The sequence below is a fragment of the Lepisosteus platostomus genome, chromosome 4 (assembly GCF_059453375.1).
Source record: "Lepisosteus platostomus isolate fLepPlt1 chromosome 4, fLepPlt1.hap1, whole genome shotgun sequence".
Classification (NCBI taxonomy): domain Eukaryota; kingdom Metazoa; phylum Chordata; class Actinopteri; order Semionotiformes; family Lepisosteidae; genus Lepisosteus; species Lepisosteus platostomus.
Genome location: NC_142614.1, coordinates 18,679,336 through 18,699,164, shown reverse-complemented (window position 1 = coordinate 18,699,164; position 19,829 = coordinate 18,679,336). Strand labels below are relative to the sequence as shown.

The 19,829-nt window shown below is 37.3% G+C and overlaps 1 protein-coding gene across 2 annotated transcripts in view; it reads left to right on the top strand.

The window, feature by feature from the left end:
* tnksa (tankyrase, TRF1-interacting ankyrin-related ADP-ribose polymerase a) overlaps nt 1-13,460 on the top strand; it is a 140,133-nt gene extending 126,673 nt beyond the window's left edge. For both annotated transcript variants that reach the window (XM_088628844.1, XM_088628843.1), the window contains 7 exons: nt 2,564-2,684; nt 3,805-3,902; nt 6,644-6,718; nt 7,346-7,451; nt 8,627-8,813; nt 10,354-10,510; nt 11,288-13,460. In XM_088628844.1, coding sequence (XP_088484970.1) covers nt 2,564-2,684; nt 3,805-3,902; nt 6,644-6,718; nt 7,346-7,451; nt 8,627-8,813; nt 10,354-10,510; nt 11,288-11,374 — 831 coding nt within the window. In that variant the 3' untranslated portion in view covers nt 11,375-13,460. The remainder of the gene's footprint in view (nt 1-2,563; nt 2,685-3,804; nt 3,903-6,643; nt 6,719-7,345; nt 7,452-8,626; nt 8,814-10,353; nt 10,511-11,287) is intronic.
* The last annotated feature ends 6,369 nt before the right edge of the window (nt 13,461-19,829 follow it).

Below are 19,829 nucleotides of genomic sequence, written 5' to 3'. Positions count from 1 at the left end.
ACTTTCAATTCAATGCAGTTCCTCAGTGCATTATATCCTGAACACCAAAAAAAACATAAATTACAAGTGCAACAAATCCACAAGGATATCATCAAGAAAATGACATTGTAATTTTCCTGTGTATAACAGTCAACTCATGCTTTGCTCCAGATAGCAGATGCTGTCCTGTGGGATGTATTCGTTACTTTCTCAGTGTCTGAACAAGTGTGCACCTGTTTACTGGTCTCTAAGCCCCAGATACCACACATTGTTCCAGCTTACCACGCAACGTTTCAGTGGGGCTCAAGCGTGGCAAGTAGGATATCAGTGACATTACTGCTACAATCTCATCCACAAGAAAGCAATTGATGATAACTTGCTATATTGGTGGAATGCTGTGAAGTTAGGATGAGTCATATGTGATGTCTCAGATCTTGAGAAATAAGTGCTCTAAATGGAGTTCTGTAAAAAAATAGACACATCTGCGCTGTCTATCTCGATTAGAGATCTCAGTTTATTAATTCAGGTTTCTTTATGGACCTGAATTTCTCAGTAAGGTATCTAAATAGGACCTGTAGCATTTACTTTGTACTCAAGAGTGAATCTTCTAATATGACTACATAGAGAGAGGAAGAATAAAAACCAAATATGTTTTAAATAATAAATAAGTTATGTTCTCACATTAAATGTACCTTATTTGTACAGTCTTATTTTGCCATTTTTTGTAATCATATTCCATTTGAAGTCTAAATAGCCAGGCTTTCATATATCTCTTCCTTCATCCATCAGAGCTATGCAAAATAAGATTTATCGCAAGCTGCAGAAGTTCAATAACATCAAGGTTTTATTCATTTAGTAAGTAGTGAAAAGCTGTTTGTTCAGTTGGGGCAACAGTAATCAAACAGACCTACCATTTGAATGAGAGCAGTGGTAGAGACTGAGCACCAAAGGTGAAGGACCAGCATCTGTAACCTTATCTCCTACCTCCTTCTTGCTAATAGCTGTCTGAATTTTGAGCTGTTTTGTAGTAGTTCATTTTTAATAATTCATCTGAAATTCCAGAATGCAGGAATACTGTTTTTTCCACTGTCCTCACTGTTCATATTGTATTTTTTAAGTTCATAAGGTTCCTCTTTTCATTTTACTGTGTGGTGGACACTATGTTGGTATAAAATTATGGTTTTCTGCTCTCTATTGTTTTGCGTGTTTCCTGTGGAATGAACTTCATTTTTAATAGTTGAGTGATGAACATGTGAAAATATAATGTAATTATCTGTAAGCAATCCACGTCCCTAATTATTGCATAATCTTTATTTATATCGCCCCTCTGATAAAACAGGTTATTGTACCTGTTAAAAAAATTATTTAAAAAAAAGCCTTTTCTTTAATTGTTTCGCTTATCTTGTATATTCATTTGGTGTCTGACAAAGAATCACCTACTGTACATCAAATTAATATAAATTACAGCAATACCTTAACAAAACAACATTGCAAAACAATTTTCTTGGTTTTACCACTTTAAATGCCGCAATATTGTGAGTTTTTCCTACCTAGGAATTGGTAGCAATAATTTAGATGTTCACAGTAGGTTAGACTATAGAGTGTAATAACAAAATCAAGAAAGGCAAATGAATGGTGAAATTTTGGTAATTCATAGCTGTGACTCACAGCTCAATGCTATCATAACTGCTCTACAAGTAACTTGGTCGAACTAATGAGTCTGCTGACATTTTTGGGTCAAAAAAACCCTTGCAAAGGAGGAAGGTGAAGTGTTCATGAGATACTTTAAACCCCGAAACAGATGGTGCAGTGTCACTTAAAAGACAGCATAACCTGATTGAGCAGGGCATGAATAGATTAAACAAAGCTGCAAACCTTTGCTCAAAGTGACTGCACTTAAAAGTTTTTACACTATTTTAATCTTAGGGGTTAGTCATAGGGCTAGATGCAGCAGTTTGTTGTGTTTCTTTATGTACTGTACTATATGGAAATCTTAAGTGAGATGCATACTTTTTAAAATGTTCAATGACAGTCCAGCCATTCATATAATCTGTTGACTGAATGCAAACAAATTACGTACCTTACTGTGACCAAGTAATGGCTATATGAAATCAATCTTTTATAAAACAAAATGTGATTTTTCTGATCAAGGCTATGTGGTCTCTTAATGAGTATTGCTGTAGTCCTTGTGATGCCATTGCTCCTCTATGATCTATTAGTTTATTTGGAACACATATGTGTTCACTTTATGCAGAATAAAGTAAAAATCATGATTCATTTATGAGTCAAAAATAAAAAAAGATTCAAGTCCTTGTAGAAAATCTAAAAAGCAAAGTTTTATAATTATTTTAAGATTTGCATTTAATCCTTCAGCCACCCCCCCTCCTGAAGAAAGCAACACTTTATGAAATATTCTAGTAAACGCCTGCTTGTCATTAACATAAGGTGACAGTGATGGAAAAGTGGGTGGATGTTTTCCATGCTTATTTATGTTTGATTAAATATTTTATTCCGTAAGCTTTTTTTAAAAATAGGATGTGATCTGCATTCCCACGCTAATCTGTTACTCACTGAAATGTTTCAGATTACATTGGACGTGTTGGCGGACATGGGCCATGAAGAGCTGAAGGAAATTGGCATCAACGCCTATGGGCATCGTCACAAACTGATCAAAGGAATAGAGAGGCTTTTGGGGGGGCAGCAAGGTAAGCTGGCAAAAGTGGAGAGGATACAGGTCATCTCTCGGGACAACTGCATCAGAAGCAACCGGAAGATGGTGCAATTTCATAAACGGCAAAGGAAGTCCCTTGTCATATTGTGCAATTAGGCTGTCAGAGGAAGATTTTAATAGCTTACAGATAAATGTTTTGCCTTGTAAATGAAAGGTTTTCAAAACTTGCTTTGTTTTAGGAAAATACATGCGTCCTCATCTCTGAAAACTTAAAAAGAGGCTTATAACTATTATTTAACTAAAACCACAGTTGATTCCTGTTTTCTAAAGGTAGATAATTGGTAGAATAAGCAAGCTGCTCTATAATAAGAATAATCTGCCTTGCTCCTAATATTGTTCTTTACTTGTTGCTGCAGAATGTGTATTTGCAGGTTATATGTAAAATAAATAGAACTGAACTATTGATAAAGTTGTTTAGTGGCACAATAGAAAAATACCTATTAGCTGTGTCTACCTTGACTATCAATTTGTGTACCTTTCCTGAAATTCTAAAAAGACACATTTTTAAATGCGTATGACAGAGTACAAAGTAGCAGACACATAAATGTGTGTGACTAAATAGATAATGATTCTTTGCATCTGAATAAAAGCAGAATAACCCACAGGGTTTTAATGGTTTTATTCGGCAGTTTCTATTCAATGGAGAAATGAAGAAGAAAATTTTTAAAAATGAACAAAATGGTGATTACCTGCCACTGAATGTCCAAACAACATAAGGGGCTTCTCAGTAATAAGTCCTTTGCATAACCCCACAGTCCATTCTACAATTGCCTATTTTCATGGTGTGTACACAACGCCTATTTCTCCCTTGTGAAATGTTCTCAGCATTACACAAACATTTGTCTTTTAACTACCCCCTGAGTTCTTTCTAATCAGTGAAATTAAGTAAAATAGGTTTCTGTCTGATAATAGTTTATATGGATTTTTTCTGCAGGAGTTTTAAAACTGCCTGAATAGAGTATCCAAAATCTTGAAGGGATCTACAGTTGTGATTGTTGGACTAAACGCTGCATAGTTTTTTTTGTGCGTCATATTTGTCTGGATTATTCGTCTGGTTGCGTGCCTCTAATTTGTTTATGTTGTTGATACCACAGGTACCAACCCTTATCTGACATTTCACTGTGCCAGTCAGGGAACAGTTCTCATTGACCTGGTGCCAGATGACAAGGAGTTCCAGTCTGTGGAAGAAGAGGTGCTTCACTATTCTGCTTTTTTAGTTCTGTTTTCCTTCACATAAACACCCTCTATAGCCCATCCAGTTATCAAACAATTCATTTTTCTCTTTTTTTAAACGTGGCAAAAAAAGTGGCAGTATGAGGAACAGAGAGCAGTTTTTCTTTCACTTCAGATTCCATGGAGTTAAAAGCAGCCCCACGTGGTGTTTGTCATCATAGCCTGATATGCATGTCATGAGGTTTTCTTCTTATTCCTGCTGGGTTTTCCGATAACCTTCCATACACATTTGCAACTCACTTTCTAGTTGGGCACTTATACATCTGAATGATATTGAAACAAGGAAGAATCTTACAGCAGTACAAATGAATAGTATTGCTCAGATAAATTGTTGCTATCCTTGAAGACAAGACGAGTGGACATGGATGAATTATATTAAAGTCCATTCATGCTAGCTTTTCAACTCCAGTCACAGCATATGTTTGAAGGTACATGCCAGGGTATATTTGAGAAAAGAAATGTTCTTACCTGCATCTGGGCAGACTATTCTGGGTTGAAGTTTAGAAGTTTAAAAAAAGAACTTGCTGTACATAAGAAAATATAGTTTGGCCTATGTGTGTTAAGATGTGTTTACCAAGAAAATATTAAATAAGCAAATTAACCATCAACACCCTACACATTAGTCAGAATGTTGTTGTTGTTGTTGTTGTTGTTGTTGTTGTTGTTGTTGTTGTTGTTTACTGTAAGTGATTTTCATTATAACATTAATTGCCACAATATGACCTGTTTTTAATAGATTATTTTATCATCTATTTAGTTTAATAAACTAAAGCCAAAGTGTACTTTTTGTTTAGCAAAGCAGTTTTTTCCTGTTGAACAAGTTTATTTACAGTTTTCTTTGACTTTTTGCTAATTGTGTTTTTAAATGCTTAAAGATTTAGGGACGCACACATTTAAGTACAAATTTTGTGTGCAACATGCAGAATGTTTTTACTTTAAAATTCACAGCTTTAAAAGTGTATTTGTCGGGAGGGGCAGTTCCTAGTATCAGGCTACTCCCTGTGAAAAAAACTTGCATATACACACTTTAAAAAAAACATCCACTGTAAACATTAAGAAAACCAATCAAATGACCCACTTGACACTGTCACATCTTGAGTTGAAATGTTATTGCAAAAGCAGCATTTATCTCTGAAATTACCCCTAAAAGGGCATTTTAAGGTGTTATTTAACCTTTGTACAGTACTACTAATTTTGCCAGTATTATATAATATAATACAATTAGTGTCTGCAAGAGGAAGGTATTTTCTTTACTGTGCCATGATGTGCACACATTGTATGATACTTCCCAAACCAGTACTGAAGCAACATCATGTTCACTGATGTAAGATTGTGAGTAATTCTAGATGATTGCTTCTTCTTGGCTCCAGTTATGCTTTCTTGTTGTCACCACTAATTTCAATGATCCAGTGTGATCAGTTGATCAATATGCACATGAAATAAAATGTTTTTCAAATGGCATATTTTTGATGTATCAGCAACTTAAAGTTAAAACTATCTCTGGAGAACTTTACTGGAAAATCTGGAGACAGAATTTTATTCCTATTAATGTCAGTGAGTTTAAAAGTTGAAAAGGGGCTTGTTTTTTTAAGAAGCTCTGAATTCTTTGCATTTGTGTTGTACTAGTACAAGTGCATTAAATAATGTAGTAGTGTGAGGTATCATGAGGAGAAAAAACATTTTTTATTAATAAAATTTGTAAAATAATAAAGAAGTATTCCAGAATTCGTGCAGCAATACCATTTACACATGTTACACATACCACAAAGGGTGGGCATTGGAAGTAATATAAAGTGCTGTAAACTTTTTACTTTAACTGATTACCATGTGTGTTACATATTAAATTGAAGGTCAAATATCAGCTTTAAAATAAGTTTTTGGTTCAGAGGAGAATTGATTTTGCCAGCTTATTTGCATTCATGAAAGTCAAAGCAAAATGCTTGGAAATGCAGGTTTTTTCAGATTTTAAAACAGTAAGCAGAATATACAGAATGGACATTTTTTCATAACTGAATACATTATACATACATACAACAATAAGACAACATTTTTTTGTGGCTGTGTCGAGTTAAGTGGTTTTCTCCCGTTTTAAGCCAGTGTTAAGTGATTAGCAGGGCTACAAGTACAGTTTCTTCTCCACCATTAATGTACATAAGAGGAATATGTTACACTTAACATCCATCTGTGCATATACTTTATCAGCAGGAGATGCACATGCATATATTGGTGTGTGTGTATACATTTTTCAGCAGTAGCACATATGAGAGGGTAAATTCCACATCATTACTGTATGCTAATATGAATACTCACAGAGAACTATTCAGTGTACTTCACAGGGTAGATGTCAAGAAATTCTATCCTAAAAATTGTATTCTCAATACCAGGAATCAAACTTGAAAACATCCAGTAATTTCTGTTACTACTTTATCACATTGAGCTGGAGCCTAATCTAGTCAGGACACAAGGTGGAACTGCACATGGGCAGGATACCAGTCACAAGTCCACTCAGTGAGAAATTCACACATTGAGAAGTACATTAGTAGTGGCTGGAATGACTTTGAAAGTATTTCTCTTCTCAAGGCTTCAACCAATAGTATACTGGTTTTGACAGTTAGATCTAGATGTGAGTATGCAAGGGACATCTCAGTGAAATGTAAGCAGCAAGCGTCTTCCCCCTGTAACACAGCTCTGGTGTTTTAGATGCAGAGCACAATTCGGGAACACAGAGATGGAGGAAATGCAGGTGGTGTATTCAGCAGGTACAACATCCTAAAGGTAAGCCGAAACAAATACACTGCACCTCACTCACACCACATGTTATTCACACATATATTTGCTCTCCTGTAATACTGTTTCAGTTTTCAGAACATAAAAGCCCTTGGTATAAAATGATCCAATGCACGTATTTCCCTTAGTATGCTCCCACAGAATAAAATCGTAGACAAGGCCAGGGTTCCTGCTGTGGACATTGGGGCCTGTTATTTTTAACCTCTGTGCTTGTTCCAGTTACATTAATATTGTCCTAAAGCTAAATCCATTTTAATATAGTTGAATTCAGTAAGGAATGTTGTGTAATAGGGACTTAAGTGACTGTGGTGAAAATAAGTCTTACTTGCATAAATCAAGTGCTAGAGTGCAGTGATCCCAGCCTTTCATTCAGAAGCCCCACTGCATTGTTGCTTTTATTACCACCAAGAAGTTTTGAATTCTGAATGTGCTATATTTTTTAGGTAGTCCTACGTAAAGATTATCAGTTTCAGATGCCTCATTTATTTTACAAATGAGCTCACATATAAGTGTAGCATCAGCACACCTGAAAACCATGTTTTCAGGTGTGCTGATAAATCAGATTTGACTTCTTTATTAATATTTTGTCTTCTCATTTATTTTTTTTATTTGCAGATCCAGAAAGTCGTGAACAAGAAGCTGAGAGAAAGGTATACACACCGACAGAAAGAGATCGCTGATGAGAATCACAACCACCATAACGAGCGCATGCTTTTTCACGGTAAGGAACCAATGTTTACCATTGGACGCATTCTAGTATCTAGAACCTTGCTTGTGAGTGGATTTGATCAAGATGCAGACAATTTATATTCTACATTTTCCTTCATTTTAAGCTCCTTCATTTTTGCTTGAATTAGCATAGCATGCAATTCCAGCAAAACTGGCTTTTGAGGTTTCTGGAAAACATGGCAGGTAAACACATTAGTGGCATACCTTTTTTAGAAACATTCTGGACTTAGGTCCCAGTGCATTTTATTACATTAGCAGGATCTTTTGCAAATGTTTTTGACCCAGAGACACTTTTGCTCTTCATTTTTTTTTTTTGGAATAGTAGAAGTTTGAGGTCAATATTTAGCAAGAGAAAACAGAAATGAAAATGTTTTATTTTCTGTACATAAATGTTATGAATTTTGACAAGATTTTATTTAGAGATCCATTAAAGTATTTAGCTTTTTTTGGACCAGAATATTTTCATATCAGTCTTGATGCGCAGTCTTGTGAAGCAGTTTTGCTTTGCTAATTGAGAGTTGCAAATAAGAACTTCACTGGAAACAACATGCTTATACAAAGAGCAAACAAAATATGCTACAATGCAAATGAGGCTTAACAACAAAGATAGGAAGGCATCTTGACCCTGTCTCTGCCTCTGGTTTACATGGGTAAAAGGAATGAATGTCTGAGACACACAAGACTGAATGGCTGAGGAGTTCCTGTATTGCAAACTAGCTCTGTCTCCAGTGTGTTGGAAGCATTGCCAGGCAAAAAGGAGGTCCAGATCCTGAGCTTTGCAAAGTAGTAATGTTTTGGAAATACCTCAAGGGAGTGCCTTGGCCAGAGCAGGTTTCCTTTGCCAGTGAAAGCATAACAATATATTAAAAATAATGTGCACCCTGGGTAATTGTGTTGCTATCCCTGTTTATATCATTATTTAGTCCCGTAACAAAATTCCCACAGAGAAAGTTCTTTCGAAAGAACTTAACTGCCCCGTAATATATTAAGCACAAGTTCCAATCTATACAGTGTATATATTACTGAAAGTCTGTTCTGAATGGTGTGTTGCAGGCATGGTGATATCATCTTCCTTTTTTGTTAGGGATGCGGGCAAACAGTGCTTGTTTATATGGTTTGAATAAGATGTTTTCTGGGATTTAAATTGTGTTCCATCCTTTGTTCCAGGTTCTCCCTTTATTAATGCCATTATTCACAAGGGCTTTGATGAAAGGCATGCCTATATTGGTGGGATGTTCGGCGCAGGGATCTATTTCGCCGAGAACTCTTCGAAAAGTAATCAGTACGTTTATGGGATAGGGGGCGGGACAGGGTGCCCCACACACAAAGATCGATCCTGTTATATCTGCCACAGGTAAGTGAACTGACAGAAAAGAACCTGTCTGTGTTATCACACTTTTTTTTTTACAAAAATGATACATTCACAATAATTTAAAAGAATCAGGGTCTGACTTTTGAATTGTATTCGTTTTCTTGCTCCATCTTCTGCTAGAACAAGAAGGAGAACCTGCATCTCTTTTTCAGTAGCTGTGGCTGTTTCAAGATTTTGAGATGCCTGGCAGTGCTGCCTTTTTGTACCTTTCTATAAGCAAAAGTCAGCTACACTGCTCAAATGTATCAGTGGTTACTTGACCACTTTGCCTTTAAAAAATTCTTAGCATCATTCTGAATTTCTGCTTCAAAATATTAGACACCGTCAGGTGCCTCTTATAACACACCCACACACCTTGAAATGTATTCTTTGTTAGATTGGATTGTTTATTAAATATTTTCCCAGTTTGTCTGAGATCTAATTGAAACACCAGCAAAAAAGACATGTTGTGACAATCTGTATCCAAATGTATCTCTGCCTTTTTTATACAATCTTTCTGCACAATGTGGAATTAATTAATTAATCATAGAATAGGCTGTTTCAATGCTACATATGTTGCACATTATGGTCTACCAGCTAACATCATGCATAAGCATCAAAGGATGTTTTAAGCATGATTGTATGCTGAGCTTCTTAATGAAAAGGACATATTTTACATACAGTTGTACTGACTAGTATTTACTTTTTAAATAATTAAGCTTTGTCTTAAATTGTAAAAAGGTGGTACTTTCTGTGTGATTTGATTTCTAGATATCTGTTAAATATACACAGTGATATTTTTAGACTGTCAAAGACTTTATGATTGGGAGAAACGTATTAATTTAAAGAAGTTGAAACAGCAGGAGATTGTCTTTCAATTGACACCTTTTAATAAGATTCCTTTTATTGTATGTCTGTGTCACCTGTTGGTGTTAATCATTACTGAATAACTTATTCAATTGAGAGAACTGTTTAAAGGGAAAAGGCAACAGCAGCCATTGCAGTTATAGCCTTGAACATAGTACTTCAATAAGATTACTTTAGTAAAATGCCTATTACTTAGTAGTAATACCAAAGAGGTTTGCATCATGCACTAACTGAATAACTACTACTACATGCTTTTTTAATTATTAGTATCTGTAGTTCGTACCTGTTTTCCCCATTGCTGAGAGAGAAGAAACATTTATCACTGAGGTATTACTGTACTAGACTTGGTGGTATTCCAGTCACTCTAGACATCGCTCTGGATGTAAGTAGAGGTGCAGTTCTCCTGAAGATTACACTGGAGGTGGCCGATATAGTTGCATTGGCTGGTGTTCAGGTAGAATTGGATTTTCTACAAATACAATTAGATCTTATTACTGTATATGTGACTGGCTGGGGACTTTAGAGAATCGTATTATCCGCAGAAATGCGTGCTATGTAGAAGGACAGAGAAGTCAAAAGAGAAGCGGGTTTGGATAGTACTAGCAGATTGTGCTATGCTGAGTTCGGTTCGACTCCTACTTCTCTTTTGCTTATGGTTCTGACGGCTGTGTTTCAGACAAATGCTGTTCTGCAGAGTGACCCTGGGGAAGTCCTTCCTGCAGTTCAGCGCCATGAAGATGGCCCATGCTCCTCCGGGACACCACTCTGTGATCGGCCGGCCGAGTGTAAATGGTCTGGCGTACGCAGAGTATGTCATCTACAGAGGTGAACAGGTGAGACAGGCCTGTTAAAAAGATCCTGTGTTCTGTTGGTGTTAAAAGGGCTACGACTGGTGCTAAGCTTGGGTTTGGTTTCCGGGGACAGAAGACAACAATCAGTCCGGGTTCCTAGTCCTGGTATTAGAAACCCATACACCTGCTTCTTCCAGTCAAGTATGATACACAATTGAACCCTTAATTGACTATATAATAGGTTACATTTGAAGTCTTCTGCTATTAAACGTGTCAGAGGCTACATTTAAGCTATTGCATTTCATAAGTAAATTTCAATTTTGAACTTTTGAGAAGACACAACAATAGAAATGACCCAATCAAGTAACTTATTGGCTCACTTAAGGCTTCGGTTATATAATTAAGCTCTGCTGGAATAGGAACCAGCAGGTATGCAGTCTTCCAGTACCAGAATTAGGAACATCTGGTCTATGTTACTACCTAGGTAGAAACACAAGCTTATCTGTATTTTTTGTCCTTGCATCTCTGTGCCTCTACTGTTAACCACCTTTTCAGCCGAGTTTTCACTCACTAAGGTAAAGGGGCCTGGACTCCTAGATCTCCATCCCTTTTTTTATAAAAATTACTAATTTTGTTACCTTATGGCATGATTTAAGCTGTTGAAAGAATCAAAATAATTGCAAATCGTTAAAGCTAATGTCCATTAATGTGCAGTTTGTTTAAATAAGTGCCCTGTGAGTAATCGGACTTTGCCTCTTCTGTAATTTAAAAAAAGCATGCTTGCTTTCCAGCTGACACTGTTTCCTTTTCTCTCTCCAGGCTTATCCAGAATACCTCATCACATACCAGATCCTGAAGCCAGAGAGCACCCCCCAGACCACAGCAGGTGCAGAACAGAAATCCTAGTTTCTGACAGGAAACAGGAGAGTCCTGGGAGCCGCCCTGGGCCTTTATTCCAGTACAGCAAATCGAGTGACTGTTACTAAGCTTCATACACATTCTGGGAGCTTGCAGATAAGCTAGTGATTATCTTATGTGAAAACAACTTCACTAAAGATAAAAACATTTTTGGTTGTAAACTGCCACCGTTTCCTTTTTGAGAAAGTGTTTACAAAGGTTGCCTTCTACTCAAAGCAACTCCAGCTCATTTTCAGACCACATCTCTGCTGACAGGCAGTGGCCTTGTTTTCTTCTTTTCCTCCCTTGAAGAAAAGAAACCAATTCTGACAGCGGTTGTCCTCAGTAATTAGGAGGGGAGAACACAAAACTAAATGTAACTCTTTTCCTTTTTTACACTAGTCCTTTATATGTCGAAAATGGTTGGTTTCCGCATGTTCTGTAGTGGTTTTGTGTGAAAGCCACTGTGGAGTTTGGCCTTACTCACAAGGGGTTGGACCAAAAGAAAACAAATGGCAGCAATTGCATTTTCGTCACACTACAGTGGAATGGCATTTTTTGAAGCGAGTTTAGGGTGTTCTGAGTGCTGATCTGGGTCAGTTTTTCCTGTTGCTGCCCCCCTGAGGAATAACCTGAATGGATGGTTACCCTGCCTCCTGAGACTGTAGCTTTTATCACTACATCATGTTCAGAACAATACAAATACTACTGTTTACCTGCGGGACTTTTTTTAACCAGATCATGTCATTTCAGATTTTAATTTTGGTGAGTTTGTACTTAATTATATATTTTAATTTGTTTTTAGATTAATCGCATTGTACACACTTGGACCATTTCACACAGTATGAGCAACTTGCATTTTAAACATTGGGTTCAAAGGCCTTGGTAGCAGAATTTACATTCAACTTTTGTTTCTTTTTTAGGGATAGATTTACTTAGAAAATCACGCTGTATTGACAGAAAATGAAAATGACAGATTAATTCAGTGGATGACTGAAAATGAGCTTGAGTATTCTAGATTTTTTTTCTTTGCACAAGGAGAGATGCCTATAAAAACTTCAAGAACCTGCAATGCCATTTTCTTACCCACAGAGCTCTACATTTTAAAGGATTTGCACTTTTAAAGAGGAAAGATTTAAGTTATTGTAAGAATAAAAAAAATTCATGTTATTAAAGATAATGTTCATTAATGTACAGGTTGTTTAAATGACAGTGCCCTGTAAAGCTTTTGATGTTGTTTACTGGTAAGGTGTTGGGTTTGACTAGTACTGTAAATGAAGTCAGTTTTGATCTGGACCTTTTTCTTTTGCTGAGGGGGCAACTTCATCCTTACCGTAAGTTGTCCTGTTTTATTTTTAGTTTTGAATAAACATTAATTGTAGGATGATGTGCCTCTCTAAAGATAATGTTTTCAGGATTGTTCAGTATTCTTTTTTATTTTAAAAAATCACTTTTGATGTAAAAGTGTTCAACACTTTTAACACGGCAATGCTGACCTGGAGATGATTTCCCGGACCTTTTTCTCTAGACGTAGAAGCCTTGTCCTGCCTTCCATTAGGACAAATGGGAGCTTACCGAGGTAAAGTCTTTGTCCAGGTGAAAGTGAATAGGTAATCAATGGGAATGGTTGGGAACAGAACATTTCTCATTCATTCAGAGCCTGAGAATGCCACCAACAGGACATGACCTTGTATGGATGTATATTAGATGGATATGCATTCTATCACAAGGCAAAGACTCAAATACTGTCCCAGTCTTCAAGGCTTCCTTTCTTCTCTCCTCCTATGTCCTGCATTTCAGGTAGGCATAACACAAAGTGCAGGTAGTGGCTTTCCCCTGCCTTTCTTAACTGTCCCTTACTTGTCCGAAGGGTTTGGGTCGAACATTATCAGCTGGGCGCTGCTGCTTCTGTGCACCCTCTCCCGATTAACAAGAACACACTTCTTTCCTTAGCAGCCTGATTGTAATAGCTGTCCTTTTTTTAAATACCGAAAAGAAATCATGTCTATTAACAGAAAAAATTGGGATCTGAAGACTACTTTAACACTCCTCAACCTTGTAAAACAGTCTTAATAAAATTTCACATGGCACTGCATTTTCTGTCTTGCTTTATTTTCAAGTGGATTTGTTACTTTAGACTGTGTGAGAAGAAAATTTGTTTTCTTTTTTACCTGAACACAATCTCGATTTAATTCGGTTTCACTTTGCATAGATACAGTGCATTATGTAGTTCTGTAAATTACAGTATTTTATTAGCTTTTTGGACATAGCACCTTACTTAGAAAGGTTTTCTACACTGTAAAAAAACAAGTTAGTTACAAAACGTGCATTAACTGAAAACATCTAAGGATGTCCTTTTATTTAAACATGGATCTCAAGAAATTCATTTTATTTCTAAAAAGGTAGAGAAAACATTGCGAAGTATCTGGGTAACTATGTTACCAGCACTTAAATCAATGGCCTTTTTGACTGGATGCTCGTTAGGGTGTTTTTGAAAAAAATCTCATTCTGCCCATCCCAATCAGTTACATTTTACTATAGAATAAAGTTTGTGAAATTCGAAAAGGAATCAAGGTTTATTAACTGGTACCTCTCAGAGGTCAGAAAATACAAAAGATTCTTTGGAATCTGAGCAGTCTCTTGACACCGAAAGGTAACATGGAGCAAGAAGAACATTTTTGTTTCTTGACGTGTGGTAAGTTGTCATTAAACACCTGAACGAGCTAATTCATTCTCATGACAGTTTTCTGCTTGGCTCTAAAGTCTGTCATGAAGCTTCATCCCTGGAGAAAACCTTCCCGCAGAACAAGCATCTACAATCGGTCCTTTTGTTCAATGGGTGAAAGCTTCCTGGTGAGGTTTGTGGCAAGCCGAATTGTATCCCAGAAAATTAAAACGTGACTGTCACTATATTTGTTAATACTGAATCTTCCTGAGCTTGGCAGCAGTGAATACTTTTCACTACATTGCGGTGAAGACTTTTGTTGATGAATTGCAAAAACCTTTAAAAATCATTACACTCCACTGAATACAGGTAAAAAATTGAATACATTTTGTGGAGAATAGTTTATTAATAGAAAACGAGTGTGTGATAGGTCAAAAGTTCAGATATTCATTGTTAACCACATCTGTAGTTGCCTCCCTAAATCTTCTATCTAGTAAGTTTGGGCCTCACCATGATCTAGGCCTAAGTCCCAGATAGGATACCAACTGAATATACAGTATTTCAGGTATCTGCCATCTGCCTGTTAGTAATGTTTCCCATTGTTGGTTGACATTCCAGCCACTGGAAATGTTTCTGGAAGTACTTATTGCTCCTGGAGCCTCCCTTCTAAATGGCAAGTAACAAAAGTGCCACATAGTGTATCTTGAATATGATGGGACCATTGCTACTGAGAATCTTGACAGGTACTCCTTTTCCTGTGTATTTCAAAACCTGATGGCATCAGAATTGCTTCCTTTGCTTTTAGCTTTACTCTTTTAACTGTCAAAGCAAAGTGGGGTCTTCCTCGGATCCTCAAGTGGGTACCCCTCCTCACCAGTGTTTTGTCAAACCACGACACTTCAGGGGAGCTCGTTAGCAGAACCTAGTGTCCTGGGACCACCCCCTCAGTAAGCCGCTCAGCACAGAACTATTTCCCTGCAGCCTGCTTTAGTTTGCTACTGCTCATTCATTTTAATCCATATCCATCTGGATTCTGCCTTTTCTTGGTTACTTTTGCCACTAACCTTTTCCTTGATACCAGACAGCCCCACGCCTCTCCAAAGCGACTGCACTGCAAATCCCCTACAGCTGCCTTCAGCTGGGAGATTCCATGCTCTCCATCTATTTTGCTGATACTCCAGGATGAGAGACTGGATAGAGGAGAAACATGAGTGAAAGCTCAGGAAGTACCACTCCTCCCAGGGCACTGTCATTTCAATGAAAACCATCTGCTTTGTGCCTCAGTCCAGACCAAAGGAAGCCTATGTTGGCTATTTCCTCTGGAAATAGGTCTGCCCGTGTTTCCCAGTCATTTGCTCTTGCGAGGATCCCCTTGGCCTTTGTTGCCTTTACCACACACTCTCCTGATCTAACAAAGGGAGGAGAAACAAGGGGCCTGGATTAGTTGTTTTGGCTTCCTCTTTGCCATCTCTACTCTGCTTACCGACTGTGTCAATATCTGGTCATGTCGCCTACTAAATCTCCCATCTCACAAACCTGTCCAGATTAGCAGCCCTTCCACACATTGTGCTCTCTACCAGACACCATATATGGAGGTTGGTTACCATAGGCAGAACATCATACACTGAGCAGAGCAGGGATTTGATCCTTCGTTCTTTTGTTCTTCCGCATTCCAGGTGTCTTACCAGGTCAGTGATCTCTGCCTTATATGTCCTCGATGTGTCCAGCTGCCCTGCTGCATCATTGCAACTGCTCTAACATTTCGACTTTTTTTTTTGCTATAAAAGACCTCTTGGTATTTTCATTTGGAGAAATTTCATTGCAGTAGTGTGTGGCGATTGTCCAAAGCTCCCACTAGGGGGCAACACATCACTACAAAAAAGAGCTTTCTACTATGGTGATTTATAGTAGTGAAATAATGCTGTTTTTTAGATCTGTTAAATTCTCAGACATGATTGTCTACAAGTCATTAAAGGACAGCCTCTTTCGTTTTTGCACATACAGTATATGCATATTCTTATAGACAGGTTTTAATCCTTGGATTTATCTATATGCAAGTTGCACATTCTGAAACATTACAGGAAAAAGTAATTCACGTTTTCCTAGTCTTATAATTGAGTTAAAGTCATAGGGGGATTAACTGTAAAAAAAATTTAAACCTTTGGGCAGGTGTTAAGATGTCTTAAGGTTTAAAGAAAAAATCATGTGACTAGAAATTGAGAGAAATGCAGAGCAATGGGTTCATACTGTATGTATACCAATTGCTATCCAGGTGTGAGTTTAATGCCTTTCAAAATAATTTTAAAATGTGTAAAGTTTGCTATATGTTGTCCTGCTTTTGTCTGTGATTCTTCCAACAAATTAAAACATGTTCAAAAGATATGCTGGACAAGATTCTAATGTAAATGCTAGTTACAACATGTTTAAAAAAAAACAAATATTTGACAGCGACTAGCAACTTTCAGTAGAAATTTAATGATCACTAGAAGGCAGAGTGTTTAAGGCAGGAACTTCACTCCCTATATCACATTCAACAACTAACATCTGGCAAAGCCCTGAAGACAAAGTTATCAAAGCATTAGAAATGAACTCCATAGCTCCTTAGAACTTGCTTGTGCAGTTCAGTTCAAATATTTCATGGGTTAGAAAGAGACTGAAGTCCCAAGAAAATGGGTTATAAGAACATTTTAAAAATTATATAAGACAAACAGAACTTTTGCCAAATGTGGACAGATTTGCGTGTTGTCTTTTACTCAAAATGGTGTGAAAATAAGAATGACTTCTTTAACTCTAGCTGTAGGGGGAGCTTCAATGATGAAACCAAATGACTGCAGTATTTTTTGGGAAGACAGAAGTGATTACTGTGTCTTCCATAGTAAACATTCAACATTCAGATAACATTCAAATGCACTTTCTGCCCAGAGCACTTTTATCAAACTGAAATCTGGTTGGAATTTACGTGTGTGGTTTTGCAAGTTCCCAATGGTGAAGCATTTCATTCATTACTGGTCAGTTTCTAAAAACTGAGTCACCTAAATTATTTGCATAAATTCAAAGATCAGTCTTCTGGCAAGAGAAGATCATTGCTAGTCTTAAATCATCTTTCTTCAGGTGTGATACCCAGGTTTCACAGATGACATCAAATTTAAAACGTTGTGCTTGGTAAGACCTGAAATGTAACTATGATCAGTTCCACTGTATTTAGTGTCTCATTTCACTTCTTGTTTACCACTGTACATCATGATTCTGTAAATTCATAGGTGACACATGTTTTTTTATGAGTCACAGACTACATTGCAAATGCCTTATCCTGTTTGAATGACAAACTAATAACTTTGGCCGGAGGCACTGGTGCCAAGCAACCTCAGAGCATGCTCACAGCATGATGATCTGTCATCAGTCACTTCCATCCTGCTGTGATGTTAGGAATTTTGTTTTGACCTGCTTTCCTATTTACATCACGGTATTGTGTCAATGTCAGTAGGTCTGTTTTTGATTTTGTCCCAGTTGCTGCAGGAGGTAGGTCCTGGGAGTCTGGGACAAGGGCTAGCTTTGAATAGCTTCTCAGTTCAATCCTTACTTCTGCCATTGAAAAATGTCTGTTGCTATATTAAAATCTGTGCGCTCTGTCATCTGACTAAGAAGTAAAGTTAAGGCCATGTTGTAAACAACCACACAGAAAGTATGTCATAAATGACTTCATGACATTTAATGGTTAAAATGAGTATTATAAAAGGAATGGTGCTTTTTATGTGCGGGGTGAAAACATCTCTTTCTGGGCTGCAGGTGCAAGGCGATAGACTCTAAACCTCAGAGGGTAGGTATGATGGGGAACAGCTCTGCCAGTCTTTTGTGTCCCAAAAATAAATGTGACTCAGCCAAGAAAAACAGATCAAAATGTCTGCTGGTGACATGTCTGCATTGTGGTACATCGATAGACAACCAGTGACATTGCAGCTTGTCAGAATAATTCTATTCTAGGGTGGCATCTCAATTTTACACAAAAATATTAATCTGTAATAATGTAGAATTTGCATTGTAAATCCACTTTCCTCTTTGTTTCTGTATTTGTAATTCTGTACTTCTGATGTACAGGATAGGATACTGGTTTATGCATTAGACCGGTCAGATTCACATTAGTGTTCTATTTATGTCCTTGGAAGTTTGCAGTTTCATTTCTATGCAAGTACAGGCCAGTAAATGTAAATTAGTTGGAAGATTAGCCAGGTGTTGGAATTCTTTAGGGGAAATAGAAATCCTTTCTGCTGGTCCATTTTCTTCATGGACAGCGTGCTCTGAATGACCAGCATACAAGGTGCTGGTCTAGTTCTGTTTAAATTACTCAGTCTTGATCTTGTCAGCATAACTGCCGTCTCAGAGTAGGTTGCAAAAATGAGGAGCTCCTTCCAGTCTGCATGGCTCTGCTGGAAATCAGGCTGCTCCTATTCAGTGTCCCTGGCTGCAAGTAGAGAAACACATAAGCTAACATCCTCAGAGAGTATAATGTCTGCTGTGATTCCAAAAGCGGTGGATTTCTATCAGCTCGTCCTTCAGAGCTGTGAGGTTTTTTATTTTATTCACCACTTATATAGAATGGTGTTTTATTGCTAGAGATGGAAAGATGCTCAGAGAGACTCTAATCCCGGGACTTTTTGACCTCTTTGATCACCCTGTCAGGTGCTCTGGTTAGAAATAAGATCAATGAGCTCTAGGTTGCACAGAATAGAGCAGTTCATACCTATCTTTTGGAACATGCTATTCCTTTGGTCAGGTCCCTCCATTTGCTACCAGTGACTTCTCAAAATAACAGTTAAAACAAGCTACAATCATTTGCACTCTGTCATGTGCTTGACCTTTTTATTTACTTCAGGGGATGTTCTTCCCTCTCGTTATTTCTTCCATAATTTCACAGAAATCAGATTTGTTGGTTGGCTGCAGATATCAGTTTATGCAGAATGATTGTAGAAGTTCTTGAATCTTTGATTATTTAAAATCTCAATATTCTTTGCATTACCGATTGTAATTGTGTTGCTGTGTGAGATACAATGATGATTACTGTAGAAAAATAAAATTACAGTTTAAACTGTATCTGTCAGTCAGCCAGCAGATAGATTCCTCTCCAATGATGCAAGCCAGTTATGCACGCATGACAACTACCACAAGAGGACAGTGTTACACAGACATTTCAGCCTTCCCCTGCCAACTGTTACTCAGTTCAGAGACACTCAATAGGAGCAGAGATCTCTTTACTGTAGACATTTTCCCTCTCACTAGTGTGGTAATTAAACTGCTACTTCCACTTGTATTCCTTGTAAGAATTGTATTTCCTTTCAGAGATTAAATGGCTTATTTTGATACCATAAAAAGATAAGAAAATGATTATAACCTGGGCCCCATTAATGATCAGAATGATACTGTACAGATAGAGTATAGTGTCAATTTTCTGCATTGTGTGTACTATGAAACTATAGTATAAGCTAAAGACTTTGTGTCTGCTCGACGTTCTATGAGGTATTAGGTCACAGCGTCATGTAACAGATAACACTTCTGTTTCCAGATATCTCCCCTGTTCATACACATCGGAACACTGTGTAATCACTAGAGGCTTGAAACAGTCAGCTGTGCAATGTGTCTGGATCAGTGTGTGACAGAACAGCGTGCTTTGCTCATTCCCCACTCTAAGGGCTGTTTTTAGTGCTATACATACTATTAATAGAAAGGCTTCAGACTGTTAGTTTATGAGAATGAATTCATATTTCATTAACATTTCCAGAAATAAAAACATACCATAGGACAAAA